General features: G+C 36.1%; 1 protein-coding gene and 1 pseudogene across 1 annotated transcript; both read left to right on the top strand.

The window, feature by feature from the left end:
* Positions 1 to 2,012: 2,012 nt before the first annotated feature.
* Positions 2,013 to 4,800, top strand: LOC111993886 (1-aminocyclopropane-1-carboxylate oxidase homolog 1). The gene is given in 5 exon segments (XM_065769540.1): positions 2,013 to 2,542; positions 2,544 to 2,722; positions 3,390 to 3,511; positions 3,514 to 3,710; positions 4,380 to 4,800. Coding segments are annotated over 5 exon segments (1,104 nt in total). The 5' UTR covers positions 2,013 to 2,191; the 3' UTR covers positions 4,635 to 4,800.
* A 6,492-nt stretch (positions 4,801 to 11,292) lies between these two features.
* LOC112016461 (1-aminocyclopropane-1-carboxylate oxidase homolog 1-like) lies at positions 11,293 to 24,605 on the top strand (annotated as a pseudogene).
* The last annotated feature ends 323 nt before the right edge of the window (positions 24,606 to 24,928 follow it).

The raw sequence follows: 24,928 nt of genomic DNA, 5'->3' as shown, positions 1-24,928 counted from the left end.
ACAGTGAGATCAGAGGTAGGATGGATTGATTAGCGATAGGAGAGACAATGATTGAGAGAGACCTTTCTCTCAAAGAACCCTTGTCTTACTCATCTTGGTTTCTCTAGTTTCAACTTTCAATATGTAAATGTTTTTTTTTCCCTTTAATGTGTTTTCATGTGACAGGCACAAAATTCCATTACTCAGTTTAATAGCAGACTAACTGGAATACTAATTTGGCACATAAGTAAAGTTCAAGGAGCAAATTAGCTAAAATAAAAGCTTAGGAAGTGTAATGACTACTAACCCAAAGTTTAGGAGTATCTTGCATTTTTCTATATATATATAAAAGATCTTTTGTTACCTATATATTGCTCCCCTATGAATTTGTATCACACTAATTGGTAACCTGTACAATACACATGAAAGTTTAACAAAATATAATTTATTTATTTTATTTATTATTTTATTATATTTTTCTCTTAATATAAATTTATTAATTACATATTAAAACATTTATTATAATTGTGTTTATATATGTAAATCAAATGATGGATTATATCATTTTAAAAAAAATTTAATGTGACAATATTCTAATGGAATGTCTAATTATAATAAAATCTTGGGGCCATAAGCAATTGCATCAATCTGGCCAAATTTTTCCGTCTATTTTATACTAAGAACCTACTTTTTCTATTTTACACTACCATTTTTCCAAAACACCCACATCAGTTCATTTATTTTACAATCTTTTCTATTTTAATAATGTTTATTATTATTATTATTTTATCAATATCTATCTTTTTAATATCTTTTTCATCTTAACCTCATCTTAAGTCTCAACCGTGTGATTGTCAAAAAGTCTCAATCGTGTTTTTCCCTCTCTTTCTCAATTCTTCTTTGCCTCTAGGACTCCCTCAACTCTCTTCCTCTCTTATGTCTCAAACCAAAAGGTTTGGTACTCTCTTCCTCTCTTCCTCTCTCATATATCAAAACCAAAACTCACACATGGCAGAAAAGTCGGCGGCAGAAGCAAGCAGATCTGGGCAGCAGCAAGGTAGATTCGTGGCGGCAGCAACGGTGGCAGATTCGATGGGTTTAGCTTGATTTTGAGTTGGGTTTTCTGATGGTTTGATTTGATTTTCTGTTGATTTTGGGTCAATTTTGTGGTGGATTATCAACTGTTGAAAATGGGTTGTAGTAGTGGTGATTGGGTGGTGCTGGGTTGGTGGTTAGGTGGTGTTGGGTTGGTGGTTGGGTGTTTCTCCTCCTTTTCTTTTATTCTTCTTTTGCTGGATTACTGTGTTCGTTGGGATGCTGTGTTTGTTCCGTGTTTCTTTTGCTGGGTTGGTGAATGGTGAAAGAGAGAATATGAATGGTGAGAGAGAAAAATAATAAAATATTATTATACACAGTTATAGTAACCGCGTATATTTACACGGTTATTGTAGCAAGTGTATAAATATACAAATCTTTACACCCACTAATAGGGTTGTCCGCGGAAACTTGGTACTTGACCCAACCGCAATAAGCATCCGATCCGGCCAGAGAACCGGCCGACTCGACGTCGGTGACAGTCGGCGACAGGTCTCTACCTCTAGAACTCGTAAACGGCAGGTCAGTTGGCGGGTTTTCTCCCCCAAACATGAAGAAACCTAACCGAATCAGTGTTAAGGAGCATTTTTCGATGAAATTTTTTAGATCCGGTGAGATCTCAACTAGATCCTTGAAATCTCCATGGGATTTGGTGAGATCTCATTGAATCTAGTGAGATTTTGTCAAATCTGGCGAATTTCCGGCGAAAATATCATCAAAATTTTGCTGATTTTATCGTTGACTTGCTGAATTTTGGCCGATTTTTCGATCTCGGTCTCTGACCAAATTGACCGCCGTTTGTTGAAGGTCGAATAAGCTCAATCCGATCAACCACGCCGGTCGGCGGTGGGTTGAACTTTTGAATATCCGATCTAGTTTGGTCGGTTCCGAGTTGGGCACAAACTCGACCTAAACTGACCTGTGGACAGGCCTACCCACTGATGTGGGTAGTTTTGAAGAAAAATTGTGTAAATTTGGACACTTTTTGTATTATACACATCTTTACACCCGCTGACGTGGATGCTCTAAATCACTTTTTTTGACCATGTATTATAGATAAGGTTCGTTTTGAGCATAACTTCCAGGACTACCTCATAAAGAATAGGAAAATAGGAAAATGGTTGTTACAAGCAGAGATGAAGTGCCAGACTATGATAGAGCAAGGGAGTTGAGGGCTTTTGATGACACAAAAGCCGGTGTTAAAGGACTTGTAGATGCTGGGGTTACTGAGATCCCTCGTATATTCTATCACCCACCAGATAACTTCGACAAGAACTCAGCCACTACTGGTGACACCCAGTTCAGTATTCCTGTCATAGATCTGGAAGGCATCGACAAAGATGTAATTAAACGCAAGGAGATTGTTGAGAGAGTTGGTGAAGCATCAAAGACATGGGGCTTCTTTCAGGTAGTCAATCATGGGATCCCTGTGAGTGTTTTGGAGGAGATGAAGGAGGGAGTGCGTATGGTTTTACGAGCAAGATACTGAGATTAAGAAAGAGTTATATACACGTGACCGCGCGAGACCGGTGGTTTACAACAGCAACTTTGATCCGTACAGCGGAGCAGCGACCAATTGGAGGGATACTTTTTCTTGTATGATGGCTCCTAATCCTCCAAAGCTACAAGACTTGCCAGCTTCGTGCAGGTATGTGATTTACAATTTATAATCGACTGAAATATTTATTAACATTATTGAGCAAAAGATAACGTTAAGAACAACAATATCCTAGGCTTCTAGCCACTTCAAAGATCAAAGTTTTGTAAATGAATAAGTGCAAGAACGACTAGTCTCAAATAAATGAAATGATCATGTAAGTAGGGGTTAAACCTTTAACTCATTGGAATACTAATCAGTAATTAGTGATCACAAATTCACAATAGTGGTTTTTATCTTCTATACAAATACTATTAGGGTCATGTTAACGGGTGTTGCACAGTACCTGTTCTAGATATAAAATTATTATTAGATAGATCATCCGGAGAAAGTGATGATGACGTTTCCCTCCCATCGGCCTTGTCCTGGAGAGTTTAGAGAGCATTATTTTTGAATTATGGTTACTGCTTAATAGGCCTCATACATTTATATTTTTCTTCAAATAACTTAACCAGAAATACATAATGGTAAGCAAATATTATTTTTGAGATTTCAAAGAGTAAACTTTGCAACCTTTGTATTCTTAAATGCTCATTTTGTGAATCCGTATACTATTTCTCGTACCTATATTCTAATGGTTGTATTTTCACTCACATTGAGAATGACTTGTATCCTATGAAGCATGACCACCTTATGTGATTTATATAACTACTAGCAGAGATATACTTGCAGAGTACTCTAAGCAAGTAAAGAAATTGGGGATTTTGCTTTTCGAGTTATTATCGGAGGCCCTTGGTTTGAACCCAAACCACCTTAATGACATTGACTGCGCGAAGGACTTGCAGTTTTGTGCCATTACTATCCCGCTTGTCCACAACCAGATTTAACATTGGGCGCAAGCAAGCATGCTGACAATGACTTCCTCACTGTGCTTCTACAAGACCATATTGGTGGCCTCCAAGTTCTGCATCAGAACAAGTGGATCGATATCCCTCCTTTGCTGGGGGCTCTAGTAGTTAACATTGGAGATCTTCTTCAAGTAAGTCTTCACATTATTTTTCTGATGGAATATTAACGTGTGAGTAATGTGATTAGTTAAGGATAAAGTCTAATATCGAATAACAATGATAAGAATAAGTTGTTAATATAATATTGTTGGATCCAAGTAATTATTATCAATTTTGGTAACGACACTTAAAGATTTAGCAATACATTTTCGTTTTACTCTTCTATTTGTCTACTGGGGATCTTGTTATGCTGCAACTCCTAAAATAAATTGTTTTATGGAAGTGCATAGTATAATCATATTAAAAATACTTAATGACCTGTTGGTCTAATGTGAGAGAGACGGGACTCCAGATTTGAAGCCATTGGCCAAAGAGTATTAATTCCAATGTTCTCAGCTCACCAAAGTAAACTGTTTCCAAGTTCCAACATGGAATAGCTTCTGTTACTCTTAACACATACATTTGATCAAGAGCAAATCCATTTACTTGCATATTGGAAGGATCATTTATGTCCAAACAAATGGAGTACATGAAATTATGTATTAATGATATGAAAAACAATGAAGCTTGTTTTTGTTTCCTTGGTTTGATGCTGGTGTAGATAAATTTCTTATGTATTTCTCAATTTTGATGCTCCAAAATCAAGAGGGATTCTTATTGTTGTAGCTAATTTACAAAATTTTACCGTTTGGTGTTTTCAGCTTATAACAAATGACAGGTTTGAAAGCGTTGAACACAGAGTATTGGCAAACCAGGTAGGTCCAAGAGTATCTGTGGCGAGCTTTTTTTGCACAGGTAGTGTTCAGTCATACCCAAAACTTTACGGCCCCATCAAGGAGTTATTATCGGAAGACAATCCTCCAAAGTATAGGGAAACCACAGTTAGAGACTATTGTAAATACTACATTGAAAAAGGCTTAGATGGGACTTCCGCCTTGCTGCATTTCAAGCTTTGAACTCCGATAATAAAGATGAAGAGAGTGTTAGAATGATTCTTTAGCCTTTCACAATTTCGGTTTGTGATGATGTAAAACTTTTTTTTTTAGACATATTGACTGCATGTTAGTGAAGCATGATTAGAAGCATAAATGAATAAAACTCTTTATATGCAATGTTTGAAGGCTTAATCAAAATCTATGCCATTCTATAGCTCCTTCTTTGTCTTGAAGCCATGACTTATCAATTTTCTGACGGTGAGTTGGTGCATATTACTAAAAGAATTTACTTTGCAAGTTGTTGTTCTACTCTATTATTTGGGAACTTTTAGAAAATTAAAGAAAGAAAAAAAAAAGAAAAAAAAAGCATACACAAAAAGACTTACTTGGCGTGGCACTAGTTGTTAAGACTTGAATCTCAACAGTAGTGCAATCGGGCAAGAAGAGTATCCCTTCTCCCTCCACCGCTATTTTTGGAAAATTTTATTTTGGACAATCATAAGTTTACATTATATTGTTCATATAAAGTGTACACAGTTGTACATATTTCCTTAGTCTACAATGTAAAGTGTACACCAATAGTTTGTAAAAAATATTGTAAGATAATTTGTAGGTAGAGACCGGGCCAGACTATTGAGAGATTGGGGCTAAATTTAAAAAAAAAATGAAAATGTAAATTAATATACATTTAGTATTAACAAGCTATCAACAAATGAAAAAAGACATAAAATAACAGTTTTTTAATATAGTACAATACAACTTGTTGGGAAATTTAGACCCCAGTTAATAGAATTAACAAGTTTTAAGCCCAAGTTGTTAATTAGATTAATTATGAATAAACATTGTTAATAACAAACAAACATCAATATCATGTCAAAATCATGCAGTGGAAAAATAAATAAGACAAGATATGATGATCCAGGAAAACCAATGAAACCAACCAGTTTCACAGTAAAAAACTTAAGGGGAAACCTTCCCGAAAAGCAATCCACTATAGTAAAGAGAAGTTTCAAATCTAGTTCAAAACCTTTGTCTCTAGACTCCACAATTCCTGTAGATGAACTCACAGCAGAAACCTTCTACTGCTTCAGAACCTTTGAACTCTTCAATATATGAATGCCACCTTTTGATGTTGCACGGATCCCAATACGTGACTAACTCTTTTACACGAATCCTAGTACGTGACTCACTCACCAACTTAAGGAAGAAGAATGTTGGCTGCAAAGTTCTTCACTTCATCAACAATGAAGATCAAGAAGCACTTGGTTACAAAACCCTAAGGCGCAAAGACGCAATAGCTTCTTTCAGAGAGAATAAGACATCGGTCACCTTTTGCATATGTTCTCCTTGTATTCTCTTATGTGACGGCCTCTAAAATAAGCCTTATATATGTCTAAGGTTGTGAGAAAAGAAACCCTACACAAATACAAAAGCCTGGCCCACAAATCAAATCTGAAAATTTTGATTTCCGTAACCTCGATAGATAGTAGGTGTCGAGGTTTAATGAAGTTCGACAGATACAGCTATCGAGGTGTCGAGAAGGTGTCAAGGAGACAGAAACTTTCTCGATCAATTCACCAGGTGTCCAGGAGGTGTCGAGATTACGATAAGGAAAAAACTTAAGAAGCTCGATAGATAGCTAGCTGTCGAGAGGTGTCGAGCAGCTGTCGAGTTATCTGTCCACAGGTGTCGAGCTATCTGTCTAGCTTTATTGAACACATTTTCTTCACTTGTTTTTTGGTCCAATCTTCATGGCTTTAATACTAGACTTGAACAACATGTTTCTTGAAGTATTAAACACATCTTAGATCTACCCAAATACAAGTAAAATGCGTTTTGTCAAAAGATTAGCCAACTACATAAAATATGTCCTTAACACAACTATCTATTAAAGTGAACATATGAGGACAAATCACAAATAATCAAACAAAAAATGCTAAACTAAAATACTAATTTGTTAATAAGATTGTTGCTAAGATTATTTATTTATACCTAGTAATGTTTTGTTATCTCTTTAATATAATTATAACAAAATCAAACTAAAAGACAAAACAACACAACCATGTCAATAAAAAACAACATTGCTATTGGTCCATTCTACTACGAACAGTTTCCTTTTAAAAAACTACCAAAGAAAAACATACAAGAAATACTTTACTTTTACTTAGATGAATGGGCCCCAGTGGTTACAAAAGAAATATCTTTCTCCCACACAAGTAATTTGCCTTGTTCTCATAAGTAATTAGATGGTTGTGAGACATTAATTAGGGTGTCCCCAAATAATAGAAATCATTTATTGGAAGATTACTAATCCAATTTGGGCCATAAAATACTTAGCTTCATGTTTAGTAACTTCGCTAGGATATATTTGAACGGTTTTAGACCCCTTAAAACAACCAGATTGGTTAGCCTAGATTAATTAGCCAAGTTGTTACTTAGTCAAACTATGCAATTCTAGGTTAAAGCAATCAAATAATCATATCAAAATAATAAAGCAGCGGAATAGTAAAAGACACAATGATATGATCACCCAGGAAACCACACGGTAAAAACCTGGGGAGGATTTGACCTAGCTATCCTCAAGGTAAACCTGAATCCACTATGCGAAAGAATCGAAGTTCATACAGAAGGACTACAAGCTCCCCGCTTGACTTCCTAATGCTACCCACCAGTAGAACTTACTGACACGACCACGTGCAAGCTCCGAATCCACGGACTCCTTCTTTCTTGGATTCTTCAATCAGCTACAAGCACCCACGCTTGATATTCTTTAAGCTTCAATGGTAGCAATCAAGTTGATCATCAAGATATTGATACTATCTCTAACTTGAAAATCCTAAACTTTGTGTAAAGGAAAGCTCCTCTAGATCTCACAAGAGATTTACACAAAACAGCAATGTATGAGCAACAATACAACTGGAGCAACTCTAAAAATGTGGCTAGGGTTTTACCTTATATACCTAGGGCAAAAACATAAAACCCTAAACGTTTAATGAGTTAGGGCTGAGTTGGAAATTCTGCAGAAAACGCATTCTGGTCGATTTTCGATCGATCGAATCTATTCTTCGATCGATCGAGCCAGACCGAAATGCCCCAATGCATCTGCAGTCTCTCGATTCCAACTTTACAATAATTGAACAACTTTGAGCACACTATAACAAGACTAAACATATTGTTTTGATCATGGTTTGCCAATATTACAAATTAGAGTTCTAAATACATAAATTCCTAAACCTTTAGAACCTAACAATATTGATCGACATCACAAAATAAATAGTCAAATATATGAATTTTTACAATTTCCTTCTTTTAAAAAAATTAAAAAGCAAAAAGGGTCTAATGAGAGATAAAGCAAAAACTGAGAATGCTAAGATAAGAGTAATAAAATGAGAGAAAGTTTGAAATAATATGTGAGAGAGAGAGAGAGAGAGAGAGAATACTTGCTGTGTAATTGCAAGTAGAGTCGCCAAGGAGAGCAGAGCTGCCAACACTATTAAGAAGAACTCATGATGACCATATTTCTCTTAGTATCGTTCAAAAAAATAAAATAAAATGAAATTATGGATTATTTTTATGGAGTGGGTTGAACAAGTTATGAATATGAATAATTATAAGTTTTCAATTTTTGGTTTTGAATGTGCTTTTTGTTGAGTATTTTATTCATTTATTGTTGTTTGGTCTAATCTTGTTGTTGTTTGGGCTATTAATTGGGTTAATTTTTGGAGTTGTGTTAGGGATATAACAAATTATCACAAGAGTTAAGGTGTCAGTCCTACATAGGTCAAAAAAAAAAAAAAAAAATACTTTGACCCACCACAATAAAAAATAAGGGTGTAGTGAAAATATTGTGAGATTTTGTTGTATCCACAAAATTTGTCTTATTTTTATTGTTGTTATTTGAGATTTTTTTTTAAAGGATTTAAGGATTTATATTTACGGCACCAAAATTATTTTGTTGAACAAAAGTTTTTGGGATTTTCCATTTATGGTGTTCAATATATATTTTTTTAGATTAGAAATGTTAGTTTAAAAATAATTATTGATAAGGGTGTTCTTGCAAAATATTTAATGTATGACCCACAAGAAGGCCGACAGTTCCTACGGACCCGTGAGCTTCATGTGCATATACAGAAGGATAAAAGCAGTGACACCATAAGCCAACGACCCTACCATGATACCTGACAGGCGTCTCCATAAGTCGACGGAGAACCTTCGGACAAGGTGGCTGACGGTGGTGAGGAGGCCGATGGGTTTAGCATGGCTTAGCTTGGTCTCCAAGAATGTCTATACATGGAAATATCTTGTATTCAATGCCCAACCCTAATAAGAGGAATCTCTACAAGGAAAGGATCTTGTAAAATACGAGTATTAATGATAATCTTCTCTACAAGGAAATACCTTCTCCACCAAGAAACGAAGGCCAGCTCTACACTACTATAAAAACCCTAAAGCCTTCACAAATCAAGGTACACGTAATTCTCCTAGCTCTGGCACTCTAGAGTGGTAGAAATTCTCTCTAACTTAACATTCAGAGGGTATTTGGCCGGTACCACACCAGTACTCTCTGCAAGGTCTTCTTTGTTTTTGTTTCATAGATTCTGTCTAGAGCATGTGAGGACTATGCAGCTCACTGACGATTTTTGGCATCATCAATTTGCATCGTTTGTGGGAAAGAAAATGATAGCAGCCATATTACCACTTCCTAGACAAAGAGTTGTATGATACTCACTCGCTCGATGGCAACCAACAACAATCACGGAGATGAACCACGCATTATTGCCCAAGAAAGATAGGTATAGACTCTAGTCGCAGTTGTGGAACGCCTTACTAAGCAAAACCATGACCTGGAGGAATAGCTGCCCAAAGGAATGCTAGGCCTAACAATTTAAAAAAAAAAAAAAAAAAATACTTTGACCCACCACAATAAAAAATAAGGGTGTAGTGAAAATATTGTGAGATTTTGTTGTATCCACAAAATTTGTCTTATTTTTATTGTTGTTATTTGAGATTTTTTTTTAAAGGATTTAAGGATTTATATTTACGGCACCAAAATTATTTTGTTGAACAAAAGTTTTTGGGATTTTCCATTTATGGTGTTCAATATATATTTTTTTAGATTAGAAATGTTAGTTTAAAAATAATTATTGATAAGGGTGTTCTTGCAAAATATTTAATGTATGACCCACAAGAAGGCCGACAGTTCCTACGGACCCGTGAGCTTCATGTGCATATACAGAAGGATAAAAGCAGTGACACCATAAGCCAACGACCCTACCATGATACCTGACAGGCGTCTCCATAAGTCGACGGAGAACCTTCGGACAAGGTGGCTGACGGTGGTGAGGAGGCCGATGGGTTTAGCATGGCTTAGCTTGGTCTCCAAGAATGTCTATACATGGAAATATCTTGTATTCAATGCCCAACCCTAATAAGAGGAATCTCTACAAGGAAAGGATCTTGTAAAATACGAGTATTAATGATAATCTTCTCTACAAGGAAATACCTTCTCCACCAAGAAACGAAGGCCAGCTCTACACTACTATAAAAACCCTAAAGCCTTCACAAATCAAGGTACACGTAATTCTCCTAGCTCTGGCACTCTAGAGTGGTAGAAATTCTCTCTAACTTAACATTCAGAGGGTATTTGGCCGGTACCACACCAGTACTCTCTGCAAGGTCTTCTTTGTTTTTGTTTCATAGATTCTGTCTAGAGCATGTGAGGACTATGCAGCTCACTGACGATTTTTGGCATCATCAATTTGCATCGTTTGTGGGAAAGAAAATGATAGCAGCCATATTACCACTTCCTAGACAAAGAGTTGTATGATACTCACTCGCTCGATGGCAACCAACAACAATCACGGAGATGAACCACGCATTATTGCCCAAGAAAGATAGGTATAGACTCTAGTCGCAGTTGTGGAACGCCTTACTAAGCAAAACCATGACCTGGAGGAATAGCTGCCCAAAGGAATGCTAGGCCTAACAATTATGGAGAAGAGCAAGAAGGTATCAGCGCTGAAAGGAGGGACAAAGAAGGACCAGAAAGCAGCAACGCCCTAAGTAGACAAGAGCTACAAGACACCAGTCGTCCATCCATTGTAGATATGATACACATGGTTGCAGAGATGCAGATGATGAAGGAGAGGATGGACTTCATGATGAATGCCTTCAAGGGACAAGTGTTAAATGACCTTGACGAGTTGGTTCACCGGACGAACTTACCATTCATAACACCTATCATTTCGTTCCCTTTTCCAGTAAAGGATCCTATAACGGGTCAAAGGATCCTTTGGATCACTTGGAGTCGTTCAAAACCCTCATGCATTTACAAGGTGTTCCTGACGAGATCATCTGTCGAGCTTTCCCAACTACATTGAAAGGTCTTGCCAGGATATGGTTTAGTAGGTTGACTCCCAACTCCATTGGTACCTTCAAAGAGTTAAGTGCGTAGTTTGCATCGCACTTCATAGGGGGGCACAGGTACAAGAAATCCACTGCATGCTTGATGAGCATCAAGTAACGAGAAGACAAGACATTGAGGTCCTACATAGCATGTTTCAATAAAGAAGCCCTTTCGATAGACGAAGCTGATGACAAGATACTTATTGTTGTGTTCACCAATTGCTTACGGAAGGGGAAGTTTTTGTTCTCCTTATACAAAAATGACCTAAAGACCATGTCAGATGTGCTTTATCGGGCCATTAAAGGACTTGTAGATGCTGGGGTTACTGAGATCCCTCGTATATTCTATCACCCATCAGATAACTTCGATAAGAACTCAGCCACTGCTGGTGACACTTAGTTCAGTATTCCTGTCATAGACCTTGAAGGCATAGACAAAGATGTAATCAAATGCAAGGGGATTGTTAAAAGAGTTGGTGAAACATCAGAGATATGGAGCTACTTTTAGTTGGTCAATCATGGAATCCTTGTGAGTGTTTTGGAGGAGATTAAGGAAGGAGTGTGTAGGTTTTATGAGCAAAATATTGAGATGAAGAAAGAGTTTTATACATGTGATCCCATGAGACCGGTGTTCTATAATAGCAACTTTGATTTGTAGAGTGAAGCCGTGACCAATTGGAGGGATGTTTTTCTTTCTGTGGTGGCTCCTAATCCCCCAAAGCTACAAGACTTGCCAACTTCATGCAAGTATGTGATTTGCATATTATAGTTGGTTGAATTATTGTTAACATTTGATAGGCCAAGAATGTATTGACACCTTGTGATAAATTAACCAATTAATTAGCCAAGTTAATTAATTAATTCAATTAACATGCAATACGCGTGGTGGCATAAACAAATCACCAACTAAATTAATATGCAGTGGAAAATAAAGTTGACACAGTGATTTGTTTACGAATGGGAAAAACCTCTAAGGCAAAATCCCATCGGGTGATTTTAAGGTCACCACTCTTGAGAATCCACTATTATCATAACAAGTGGTTACAAGTAAAGGAATCCCAATACCTTATACCAATCTACAGTTGAACGCTTACCCTAACACCCAATTGGACTTGTTTTGTAGTGACAATCTCTCATTTTCAATGCACTGCTCCTCGTACGTGACTAATCAATCAATGCATGAATCCAAGTACGTGACTAAACACCAACTTGAGAAGGATGTTAGCTGCAAAGTTCTTTAGTTCATCAACACGATGAATGTCACAAAGCTCATTGGTTATAAAACCCTACAGCGTACAAACTCTGCAGCTTTTCCAAGAAAAAGATGAACTAGGGCGTATGTTTTCGGTCACAATATGCTTGCGAAGAACTTTGGCATTAAGTTGCATCCACTTTCACTTGCTGTGACGGTCCTTAAAATAATCCTTATATATGTTTAGGGATGTAAGAAAAGAAATCCTAAAAAAATATATGAAGATTGGTGTGAAATCAGATCTGAAATACTGATTTATGTAGATCTCGATAGATAGGTTATCTATCGAGCAGCTGCCGACTAGTTTTAAACCTCGATAGATGCCATCAGTCGAGCTTTAAAATCCAGCACTTCTTTACTTGTTTCTTGGACAGATTTACATGGCTTTAACACTTAAACTTGAACTCTTGTTCTTTGAAGTATTAAACATATCCTAGATCTACCCAATTACAAGCAAAGTGCGTTTTGTCAAAGAATTAGCCAGTTCTAGATGACATATATTTCTAATATGATTCACATATGTTCTAACAATCTCCCCCTTTGGCAATCTGTGACAAAACCACAGCAAACAAATGAACATATGAGAGAAGTCATAAATCACTCAACTCATACTCACTTGTTGAATACAATAAAATCCATCCTAACACAAACTCTTGAAAAAAGTTGCAAGAAGAGAGTTCATGGCAAGAAAGACTTTGACAACCTGTATTTCTAAAACACTTTATACAAAACTCATCACGGCATCTTAGTGTAAAACCAAAATATAGAAGATTGCGTACAATTAATAAGAAGCATGTGCATAAAGAGAGAAAAGAAACAACTCATGAAGAGATAGGTGAAAAAAAATGTAATAACAACCTCAATATATATATATATATATATCAATAATGAGTACAAGGTTTGCTATCACAATATAAGAACAATGTATCTAAAAGAAGAAAAGAAAAATACATAAGTCCTCACTACATCCCTTATAAACAAAAACACTTCCCCTAACAAAAAAATCTCCTATACTAACTTTTCCCCTAAGAACATGACTACTCTCATACCCATAACTACTCCCCTTTTTTGTCACGAATGACAAAGGGCAAGTAACTCAAGCAGTCATCTCGTCGTCACTGAAAGAGCTAGCATCCTCATCCTCATCATCATCGTCGGAGTCACCATCATCATCCTCGTCCTTAGATGCCTCTAGAGAAGGAGAAGGAGACTTCATGAATCCACCGAGCCTAATGTCGGGCAATACGACTGACATGGGTGTTCACTTGACACAACTCATCACTGAGTGTGTTAAGGCGAGCATCCATATACTGAAGCTGCGCCATGATCACCTCGAGGGTCACACCACCCACAGAAGAAGAACAAGCGGATGTGGATGGAGCGGAAGAAGCTGGAAGAGTCACCGTCTTGATCTGTGGCCGCTTCGGTCTAAGCTGGGCCTTGCTCCATCAAATGGTCACTGTATCCATGGCACACATAATAGAGAAGTGTGTAGACTTAGGATAGGAGACAGACGCATGGTGGAGAATCCGTGTGATAGCCAAAAGAAAAATAAACTTATCACGAGTCGCCATATCCTTATAGACATCTATAAGGGAGAGTATGAAGTGAGAGGGAAAATCAATAGTGAGTCCCTCAAGTAGGGATAATAAAAATCGAGCACAAGGCTCAGTAATGGAGTTATAGTGAGACAAGGGATGGAGAACAAATGTCATCACCATGTTAAGGAATCTCAGACCTTTTACAAACCTCGAGCAAAGGGTGTTTTAACGGTTACCCCAAGTTACAGGTGTCTCATAGAATAGAGACGAGAGTTCACTTTGGACACAGTCCTAAGACAATCACAGTCGGGGTAGTCAGGATGCGCTACTCTTGGTATGTGTAGCACCTCGGATATAAGATTCGAAGTGACTACAATGCGCGTACCCTGAACGCGAGTAAAAAAATAAGGTACAGAATAAAAAAAATCTGTGCATGTTGGAGTAAAACTCCTGTATAATCATGGAGGGACAAGTGACAGGGATGCCACAAAGCGACTCCTAACCTCTACTGTAGATGACAGTGGGAAGTCAGTATTGGAAAAATCCGATAGGACGACTTGGAGTTCTAAATGAATGCCACATTGTGAAAAGTTCTCCGAGAAGTTTGAATGGGCCTTTTCATCATGGAATCGAACATAAGAGGGGGTAGAATCAACAGAGGAAGAAGCTACCCCGGAACGAAGAGGGTTTCAGGACAAAGTAGACTTATGCTTAGGTACCATTGAGTAACTAACCGAAAGAAAGAGAGAGATAGAGAGGGGGACAAATAGAAAAGTACCAATACAGATCAATATCAATAAGATAGAGAAAAAAATGGTATGTATGCATGAAAATGCAGGAACATGTGACATGAAAAAGTAAAAGCATCATAGGCTCAGCTCAATCCAATTCAACCAGCACATATCATTTCAACAAAGTAAACACACATCTAAAATGCATGAATCATTGTTAAAATGTGTTAGGACATATGTGTTTTCACTTGTTAAGAACATATGTCACTTATTTATGTAAATTGGCTAAATCCTTTGACAAAACACACTCTACTTGTAATTGGGTAGTTCTAGGTGTTTTTAATACTTCAAAAAAATAAGGTTTCAAGGTCAAGTGTCGAAGTCATCAAGTCTGTCCAAGAAAAAGCAAGCTGAAGTGCAAATTCATTAAAGCTCGATACCTACTCGATAGCTACCTCGACACTTGCTATCTGTTGAGATTTATAATTTCAGATTTTTTGATCTGATTTTCTTGGGATTCGTGAATATGCTTTTGGGCCTTCTTTTCTCCAAACCCTAAACATATAAAAGGATTGTTTTAAGAGCCGTCAAGTGTGACACAAGTTGCAAAAGCATTGAGCAATCTCTGTTCAAGCAAATTGTGATCAAATGACGAAGTTCTTGACCTAGTTCATCTTCTATGAAGAAGTTGCTGTGTATTTGCACCAAAGGGTTTTGTGACCAAGCATCTTCTTGATCTTCATCGTGTAGGATGAACTGAAAAACTTTGCAGCCAACCTCTCTTCCTTAAGTTGGTGTTTTGAAGTCGCGTACTGGGATCCGCACATTGGTTAGTCACGTACTTGGGAGTCGTGCATCAAAGGTGGGAACTGTCACTACAGATCAAGTCCAATTGGGTATTGGGGTAAGGGTTCAACTGTAGGTTGGAAAGGTACTTGGGATTCCTTTACTTGTAACCGCTTGATTTGATAATAGTGGAGTTTCGGGAGTGGTGACCTGAAAATCACCCGGTGGGGTTTTTGCTGCGAGGTTTTTCCCCATTCGTAAACAAATCACCGTGTTATTTAATTTCTGCTGCATATTTAGTTTTTGGTGATTTGTTTGTGCTTCCACGTAATTGCATGATTAATTGATTAATTAATAACTTAGCTAATTAATTAATTGGTATAATCACAAGGGGTCATTCAGTTTGTGGCCTATCAAAATGTAAATGTGATGCAATGCATGAACATTTAAGATCTTTTAAACAAAACCCAACCCAAAATTTTTGCAAAAAGCTTATAAATTTTGAAAAACTCCAAAATTTATCAAAAACCCGAAAAGTTAGGTCAAAAGGATGAAATGCATGAATAAATGTGAGCCCTTGAGGCCGAAGATTGATTGGGGAAGAGGTTTAGAGTGAGAGAAGGGTTTTTGGGGAGGTGAAGAGTTAAAAATAATCGAGAGAGATCGAGAAAAATGAGAGAAAAAATGTGCTGAGCTATATATAAAAAAACACAAAGCTCGATGGATCAAGAGGTATTGAGAGGTGTTGAGATTTAATTTTCGACAGATGGAGCTGTCGAGGATCTATCGAGAGGTGTCCATACCAAAGTGACCTCGATGGATTGAGAAGCTATCGAGCATTTGTCGAGCATACAGAAACTTTCTTGATGGATCGAGAAGTTGTTGAGAAGCTATCAAGAAAAATTCTCAGAAACTTTGATGGATCGAAATTGCGATAATAGTTGTCAAGAAAAGAAGATCAAGAGGCTTGATAGATAGCCTAGCTATCGAGAAGCTGTTGAGATTGCTCAAAAACAGTTTTTGAAAGAAGAAAAAAACACAAATATGAATGCAATCAAGCATGCTACTCAACCAAGGATCCAAACAATATTTTAAGCTCTCAAAAACATTTCTTAACAAGAAAATGTCAAGAATTTAGATCCAAAACACACACACAGACACACACTAAACAAGTCTAACCAATTTTATATTTCAAAAACAAGTAAAGACAGTTTAGTGAGCATACTTTAGCACATGTATTTCTTATGATAGCCAAATCACATTGTACCTGCACATGTAGCAAGAGTAGCAAAGAATATTGCGTGTTGTATGTGAAAAACATCGCATGATTGTATTAGTGTCTACATGTTATGATGGTTTGAGATATGAGAAATCACTTTAACTCACACACAATCATAACAACTTGATGGGGACTATCACCTTTGAGGTACATCTTATAACTCCCACATCTCCTAGAAGACACGCTTGCAATCATATATAAAGCATTTTGATTCTTTTTGCTTTTATTTTTCTTTGCATATTTTCTTTTGTTAAGCATATCATGCATGGGCATATAAGAGAGAGAAAAGAAATACCCAATTATGTTAAGCTTTTGACATTGCACTTTTGTTATGTTGAAGCATACAAATGTGATTTCATGATTGTTAGGCAATAGTGGTGAGATAGTTATTTATGCCTTTCTCTTAGGATTTTCTAGTCATTCCTGTCAAAAAGAGTGATACAAGTGTTAAGTACAAGAGATTACTTAATCTTAATCATCACAAACCTGAGCCACAAATCTCACTTGCTTAGTTGTGCATAGAGGTGCTACAAAAGATACAAAGTTTAGAAAACTTTGTTTTAATAGCCATCTAAGATACACAAGTACCAATGTACACAAAACACACTGTTTTTGTATTTTTTTGAATTAATTTTTTTTAAAATTTTTATGAAAAACAAAATAAAGCAAAATTAAAAACAAACAAACAAAAACATGTTAAACAAAGCAAAGCATAACACTAGACTGACTCAAAACTAGAAAGCAAAACACACAAGTAATGCAAGCAAAAAAATAGAGGGAGAGAGAGAAAAGTGACAAAATCACTTCGAGCCTTTTTCCTTCCACACCTTGGAAGAACCTTTCCGTTTAGTAAACCCTTAATCCGGCAGTGAGGGGGAAGAATTGAAACAGTTCAAGTTTGAAAGGAACATGAGGGCCTTGAGAAGATCTCCAAGAGGACCAAAAGAGGATGGAAACTGATTCTGGTTTCCTGATGAGATCATATTGTTGCTCTATTGAGTGGTTAACCACTTATAGCAATTAGGCCGAATATGTCCAGTTGCTCCACAGTGATGATAGAGATGCTGCTTCTTCTGTTTAGACTTTTGAGTATTGCCCTTCTTAGTCCTAGGGTTTTTAGTCTCTTTCTTATCAAGCTTAGGGGGTCCTCCTAAGATAGATTTACTATTGTCTATGTTTTCAATAGCTAAAGTAGTTTTAACATCATTGTTCTCAGAATCAACATTATTAGCAGGTGAAACAAAAATAGTAGTACTAGTAGAAGCAATACTAAGAAAAGAGAAATCATACCCTAAACCGGTTTGATCAAAAACAGATTTCTGAAAGTGTCAAGTTTTACACTTAAAGTCCTTTCCAACTAAGCTCTGACTTGGAACAGCTCTGCCTTAAGCTTTTTGGTATTCTCAGCCAAGAAATTATTCTCAAATCTCAGTGCTTTAATGGTCTGATTGGCTTCATCAAACTTTGTGAAGATTTCTTCTCGTTCAAGCTCCACATCACTGAGCTTTTTGGTGGCCAACCTATACAACTTCTCATGCTTTTTCGAGACTTTGTATAATTTTGCATAGGCTGTGTGGATGTTATCTTGCTTATCCATCTTTTCAAACTTAGACTCTACCAAGTCCTTTTCTTCATCCATTTCTTTAGCAATCCCCTCAGTAGGATTTACAGTAGTAGTGAAGGCATTCAGGATTCCATCATCCTCATTGTTCGAATCATCCTCAGGTTTGGTGTCACTCAAAGTAGAAGCAAGGGCCTTGCTTTTCCCAATGGTCTTAAGATAAATTGGGCACTCTTGTTTCACGTGTCTGAAGCCTTGACACCCAAAGCACTTTAGCCCTAATGGAACAGTGTATTGACCACCATCCTTAGCATTTTTCTTCCCTTTGTCTTGGCTCTTGAACTGAGATGAACTGGACTGCTTGCGATCTTTGTCAAATCCTTTAGCATTGGCATTCTTCATAAAATTTTTGAATTGCCTTATAATGTAGGATTTCATTTAAGAATCTTCATCTTCTAAAGATCATTTGTGTCATTGCTCTTGTCCTTCAGTGCCATGCTCTTTCCTTTACTCGATTTCCCAATCCTTGTCAAACCTAACTCATAGGTCTGCAGATTGCCAACTAGCTCTGTCAAAGGAATTTTGTCAATATTCTTTGATTCCTCAATTGCTGTGATCTTAGCATGAAATCTTTCGGGTAGAGATCTAAGCCCCTTTCTAACAATCTTGGGTTTGGGAATGGTTTCCCCAAGATTAAAGGCTGAGTTCACTATGTCCTTGAGCTTGGCATAGAACTCATTGAACGATTTATCTTCCTCCATCTTGACCTCTTCAAAGCTTGTAGTAAGTGTTTGAAGTTTCGAATCCTTGACAGCCTTGGTTCCTTCATAGGTTATCTGAAGGATGGTCCATGCTTCCTAGGCAGTTTCGGTAGAGGATATCTTCTTAAACTTCTCATTCGTGACTTCACTGAATAAAGCATTCAATGCCCTGCTGTTGAAGTTAGCTGCCTTGATCTTAGCATCATCCCAATCGGCCGGCGCTTCTTTTGGCTAGGTCTAGCCTATCTCTACAGCTTGCTACACATTGTCATCTAATGACTGCAAGAAAGCTCTCATGCATACTTTTCAGTATGCATAGTTAGTGCCATCAAATAAAGGAGGTATAATAAATGATTGTCCTCTATCCATGACAATAGGGGTCAATGGATCACACAATAAAGATTAACCCTAATCAGAGTGTGCCTGTTCTGATACCACTTGATAGGCCAAGAATTTATTAACCCCCTGTGATAAATTAACCAATTAATTAGCCAAATTAATTAATTAATTCAATTAACGTGCAATACGAGTGGTAGCACAAACAAATCACCAACTAAGTTAATATGCAGTGGAAAATAAAGTTGACACAGTGATTTGTTTATGAATGGGGAAAACCTCCAAGACAAAATCCCATCTGGTGATTTTAAGGTCACCACTCTTGAGAATCCACTATTCTCACAACAAGCGGTTGCAAGTAAAGGAATCCCAGTACCTTATACCAACCTACAGTTGAACCCTTACCCCAACACCCAATTGGACTTGTTTTGTAGTGACAATCTCTCCTTTTCAATGCACAACTCCCAGTACGTGACTAACCAATTGATGCACAGATCCAAGTACGTGACTAACCACCAACTTGAAAAGGATGTTGGCTGCAAAGTTTTTCAGTTTATCAACATGTTAAAGATCATGAAATTCCTTGGTTACAAAACCCTACGGCATACAAATGCAGATGCTTCTCTAAGAGAAAGATGAACTAGGGCATATGTCTCTGGTCACAATATGCTTGCGAAGAACTTTTGCATTAAGTTGCATCCACTTTCACCAGTTGTGACGGCCCTTATAATAATCTTTATATATGTTTAGGGTTGTGAGAAAAGAAATCTTAAACAAATATACACGGATTGGTGTGAAATTAGATCTGAAAAAATGATTTTCTTAGATCTTGATAGATAGGTTATCTATCGAGCAGTTTTCGAGCATTGGGCTAAACAAGCCTTTTAAAAGTCAATAGATGCTATCTGTCGAGTTTTAAAATCCAGCACTTTTTCACTAGTTTCTTGGAAAGATTTGCATGGTTTTAACACTTGGACTTGAAATCTTGTTACTTGAAGTATTAAATACATCATAGATCTATCAAATTATAAGTAAAGTGCATTTTGTCAAAGGATTAGCCAATTTTAGATGACATATGTTCCTAACATGATTCACATATGTCCTAACAACATTGTTGGCAAAAGTTAATGTCAAGAAAAAGTCTCAACTGTGTAATTTCATGTGAGTTGGGGTAAAAGTGTGATTTTTGCCAGGAGGTTGATAGGAATATGTGTAATTTGGGAAATATGAGGGTATTTGTATAATTGTTGTGAATTGGGTGATATTTCTATAAATAGGATAAGTGAGAGTAGGCTTGGAGTGAAATGGGTGACTTAGGGTTGATAAATGTGGGCTTGGGTTGACTTGAGTTTGGGCTTGAGTCAAAGTTGCTTGGACTTGTGAGGAATGGATTGGACTTTGGAGTTTTTTTTTATTTTATTTTATTTTAATTTAAATTTAAATTTTTATTTTTTATAAGGATGGTTTGAATCTTAGAAGTATCTATTGAAAATACCAAAAAAAAAAAAAAAAAAAAATCCAAATTGAGTTATAAGACTTTTGACGGGTTTGTATTTTTATTACTCTTTTGTGAAGGGTTAAGATTTAAGATGGGATTGTATTTATGTTACGTTTGGAATGATGGCTGAGAGAGAGAGAGAGAGAGAGAGAGAGAGATTTTGCGAGCTATGCTTGCCTCATTCTTTTATTACCTTTTCAAATCACTTAATTAGAAAAACAAAATGGTAGAATTTTTATTTTTATTTTTTTGGGGATTTCAGAGTATAAACTTTGTAATCTTAAATTCTCATTTGGTAAACGCTCCCATTCTTGTATCTATATTTTAATTGTTGTATTTGCACTCACATTGAGATTTGAGAATGACATGTATCCTATGAAGCATGGCCACCTTATGTTCTTTATAATTTATATAACTGTTAGCAGAGATATATTGGAGGAGTACTCTCAGCATGTAATGAAATTGGGGATTTTACTTTTTGAGTTATTATCGGAGGCCCTTCGTTTGAACCCAAACTACCTTAATCTATATTATTATTTAAAGGGCTTCCCCTATTTGGATTACTTATTTTTTAGTTCAAAAATGCTCCTACACCCCTATGTTTAAGTAGAGACAAAACTAAAGGACAATCTGGTTAAAATGAAACTTTAACTCCCACTAAAATATTGCCTAAAAAATAGGACTACTCTCCTATTAATTTTCAAATTGATTTTTTCACTTCTAAATTAAATTTTCAAAATAAAAATTATATATATAAAATAAAAAAAACACATTTTTTTTCTACAAAATAGGACCACTAACAAAAAAAAAAAAAAAAAAAAAAAGCTCATCACACTAGATTTAACATTAGGCTCAAGCAAGCATGTTCACAATGACTCCCTCACTGTGCTTTTACAAGACCATATTGGTGGCCTCCAAGTTCTGCATCAGAACAAGTGGATTGTTATCCCTCTCGTGCCTTGGGCTCTACGCTCTAGTGGTTAACATTGGAGATCTTCTTCAAGTAAGTCTTCACATTATTTTTCTAATGGAATATTTCTGTGGATGTTACATATATTAATTTGTTAGGAAATAATATTAATGATTATTTATTAGTTGTTTCATGTTTGTAGGGAATTACCATGTTTATAGGTACTAGTTAAGATAGGGATTAGCGTGAGTAGGAAGTTGTTAGTATTTGAGTTGAATTTAAATTGTATTGTTAGTGGTGTCCTAGTTTTAGGAGCACGACTTTTGTGGCCATAAGTTTAGGAGATGTGACCATCACACACCCTTATTGCGATGGTCCACTACAAAAAACGTGAGCTATAGCTACGTTTTTTTAGTTGTGTTTCTAAGAAACGCGGCTAAAGCCTCAAGCTATAGCAGCGTTTTTAAAAAATGCGGCTATAGCTAACCTATAGCTACATTTTTAAAACGCGGTTATAGGTCCAGCCGAATAATTTTTTTTAAAGTGGACCTATAGTTGCGTTTTTCAAAAATGCGGCTATAGTTGACCTTTAGCCGCATTTTAAAACACAGCTAAAGGTAAGTTATAGCCGCAGCTATAGGTCCAGCTGAATAATTTTTTTAAGGAGGACCTACCCTCACTTTCTTCTTTTCTTTTATTTCTCCTTCTTTCTTTTTTCTTTCTTCATTCTTCACTCACTCCACTGTAACTCTTCAAGTTCTTTGTTTTTTCTTCCTTCCTCACATCTGGGTAACTCTTTTTTTTTTTTTTTTTCCTTTTTCTTTCTTCCTTCTTCACATCTGGGTAACTTTTTCTTTTCTTTGTTTCTTTGGAGCTGCTACTTTTTTTTTCTTTTTTTTTTCTTCAATATCTCAAGCACACTGGTTTGTCAATAAATCTATTTTTTTTTGTTATTTTATGTTCAGTTAGTAAGAAAATGGAGGAGATGCTGAAAATTTTGAATGAAGTGGATATTCTAGCAATATTTGATTTTGAATTTTTTGGATCTGTGCTTGAGTTTGTGCTATTGTGTTGTTGATATTGTGATTATGTTTAAATGGGCTTGTGTTCTTATATTTTGGAGCACGTTGTGTGTGATTTTGAATTTTTTGGGTGTGTTTGTATTGTGAGTATGTTGTGTTTGATTTTTAATTTTCTGGGTTTGTGTTTGATTTTGAATTTTTTGAGTTTGTTATTAATTTTGAATTTTTTTTATTTGAATTTTGAATTTTCTGGGGAAAAAAAACCCAGAATTAAAAAAAAAACCCTATAGCCGTGTTTTAAACGTAGCTCAAAGCGAGTCTATAGCCGTGTTTTTGAAAAACGCGGCTATAGGTCTGACCTTTAGCTGCGTTTTTCTATAGGCCAAATTCATCTTACAGGGTTAAAAAACGCGGCTTTAGGTATTACCTTTAGCCGTTTTTTTGGCCAAATTCATCTTACAGGGTTAAAAAATGCGGCTTTAGGTATGTCCTTTAGCCGCGTTTTTGAAAAACGTGGCCATAGACCTATTGCTGCGCTGTTTAGGCCGTGTTTGTAAACGCGGCTATAGGAAACGTGGCTCTATCCTATAGTCGCGTTTTTTAGGTTTATATGCATTTTTTAAACGTGGCTATAGACGCCTTTTTTTGTAGTGGTCACTCCACAAATATAAGTGCTTGTGGAATGTAGAGGGTAAGGGTTGAGGTTTAAGTTTATAGGAGGAAGTTTTATATACATATACACTTAGATTAAGCTAGAGTAGAATTTTTATCTTGTATATAAAAAGAAGTTTAGGAGACATGTTCCATCACTTTAGGTTTTTAGCGTTACTTTGTTGTATTTAAATAGCTGAAGTTATTTTCAATAAAATATATCAGAAAAGTTTAATAAAATTGGATCCTAATTGGTTTCCAAAGGTCAAAATTTCCTCAATCAAATCTAAAAGGTTCACAAATGTCCAGATTTCCTCAGTCAAATCCATACTTTATCCTTTTGTTATCTTTTGTTCATATTACATATCAAGTGTTTCATTATAAACAACCAAAATTCTATCTCCGTTTCTTTAATTATTTCTATTTTCTCTCCCCAAAAATTTGTGTACGTATTAGTGCAGTAATGTTGTTAGTTAAGGTTAAAGTCTAACATTGAATAACAATAATAAGAATAAGTAATTTATATAATATTGTTGGATCCATTACATAGACTAAATCATTATTGACAATCAATTTTGGTAACGACACTTATAGCTTTAGTAATACATTTTGTTTTGCTCATCTATTTGTCTACTGGGGGATCTTGTTATGCTGCAACTCCTAAAATAAATTGTTTTATGGAAGTGCATATTATAATCCTGTTACAAGTAATTATTAATGATATGTTGGTCTAATGTGAGAGGGACGGGACTCCGAATTTGAAACCATTCACCAAAGAGCAAATCCGTTCACATGCACATTGGAAGGATCATTTATGTCTAAACAAATGGAATACATGAAATTAAGTATTAATGATATGAAAAACTATCAAGCTTGTTTTTGTTTCCTCGGTGTGGGGCAGGTGCAGATAAATTTCTTATGTATTTCTCAATTTTGATGCTCCAAAATCAATAAGGATTCTTATTGTTGAATCTAATTTACAAAATTTTACCATTTGGTGTTTTCAGCTTGTAACAAATGACAGGTTTAAAAGTATTGAACACAGAGTATTGGAAAACCAGGTAGGTCCAAGAGTATCTGTGGCGTGCCTTTTTTGCACAGGTCTTCAGCCATCCCCAAAACCTTACGGGCCCATCAAGGATTTATTGTCAGAAGACAATCCTCTAAAGTACAGGGAAACCACAGTGAAAGACTATTGTAACTACTTCAATGAAAAAGGCTTTGGTGGAACTTCTGCCTTGCCACATTTCTGGCTTTGAAATAAGATAATAAAGATGAAGACAATAAAGCTTAAGTGTTAGCTAGAGTGACACTTAAGCCTTTTTAACACTTTCGGTTTGTTATAATGTAACACACTTTTTGCTTAATAACATATTGTCCGCATGGTTGTGAAGCTTGAATAGAAGCATACAAGAATAATATTGTTTATGTGGGATGTTTGAAGGCTTAATCAAAATCTGTGCCATTCTATAACATGGTTTTAAAAATCGGACCGGACCAATTGGTCCAATCGGTTCAAGTAAGAACTGAGTACTAGTTTGGTTCAATAAAAATGTCCAAAACCAATAAAAAAATCGGTAAA

This window comes from Quercus suber, unplaced genomic scaffold, assembly GCF_002906115.3.
Source record: "Quercus suber isolate HL8 unplaced genomic scaffold, Cork oak 2.0 scaffold_1196, whole genome shotgun sequence".
Classification (NCBI taxonomy): Eukaryota; Viridiplantae; Streptophyta; class Magnoliopsida; order Fagales; family Fagaceae; genus Quercus; species Quercus suber.
This window is presented reverse-complemented; position numbering and strand designations above follow the sequence as displayed.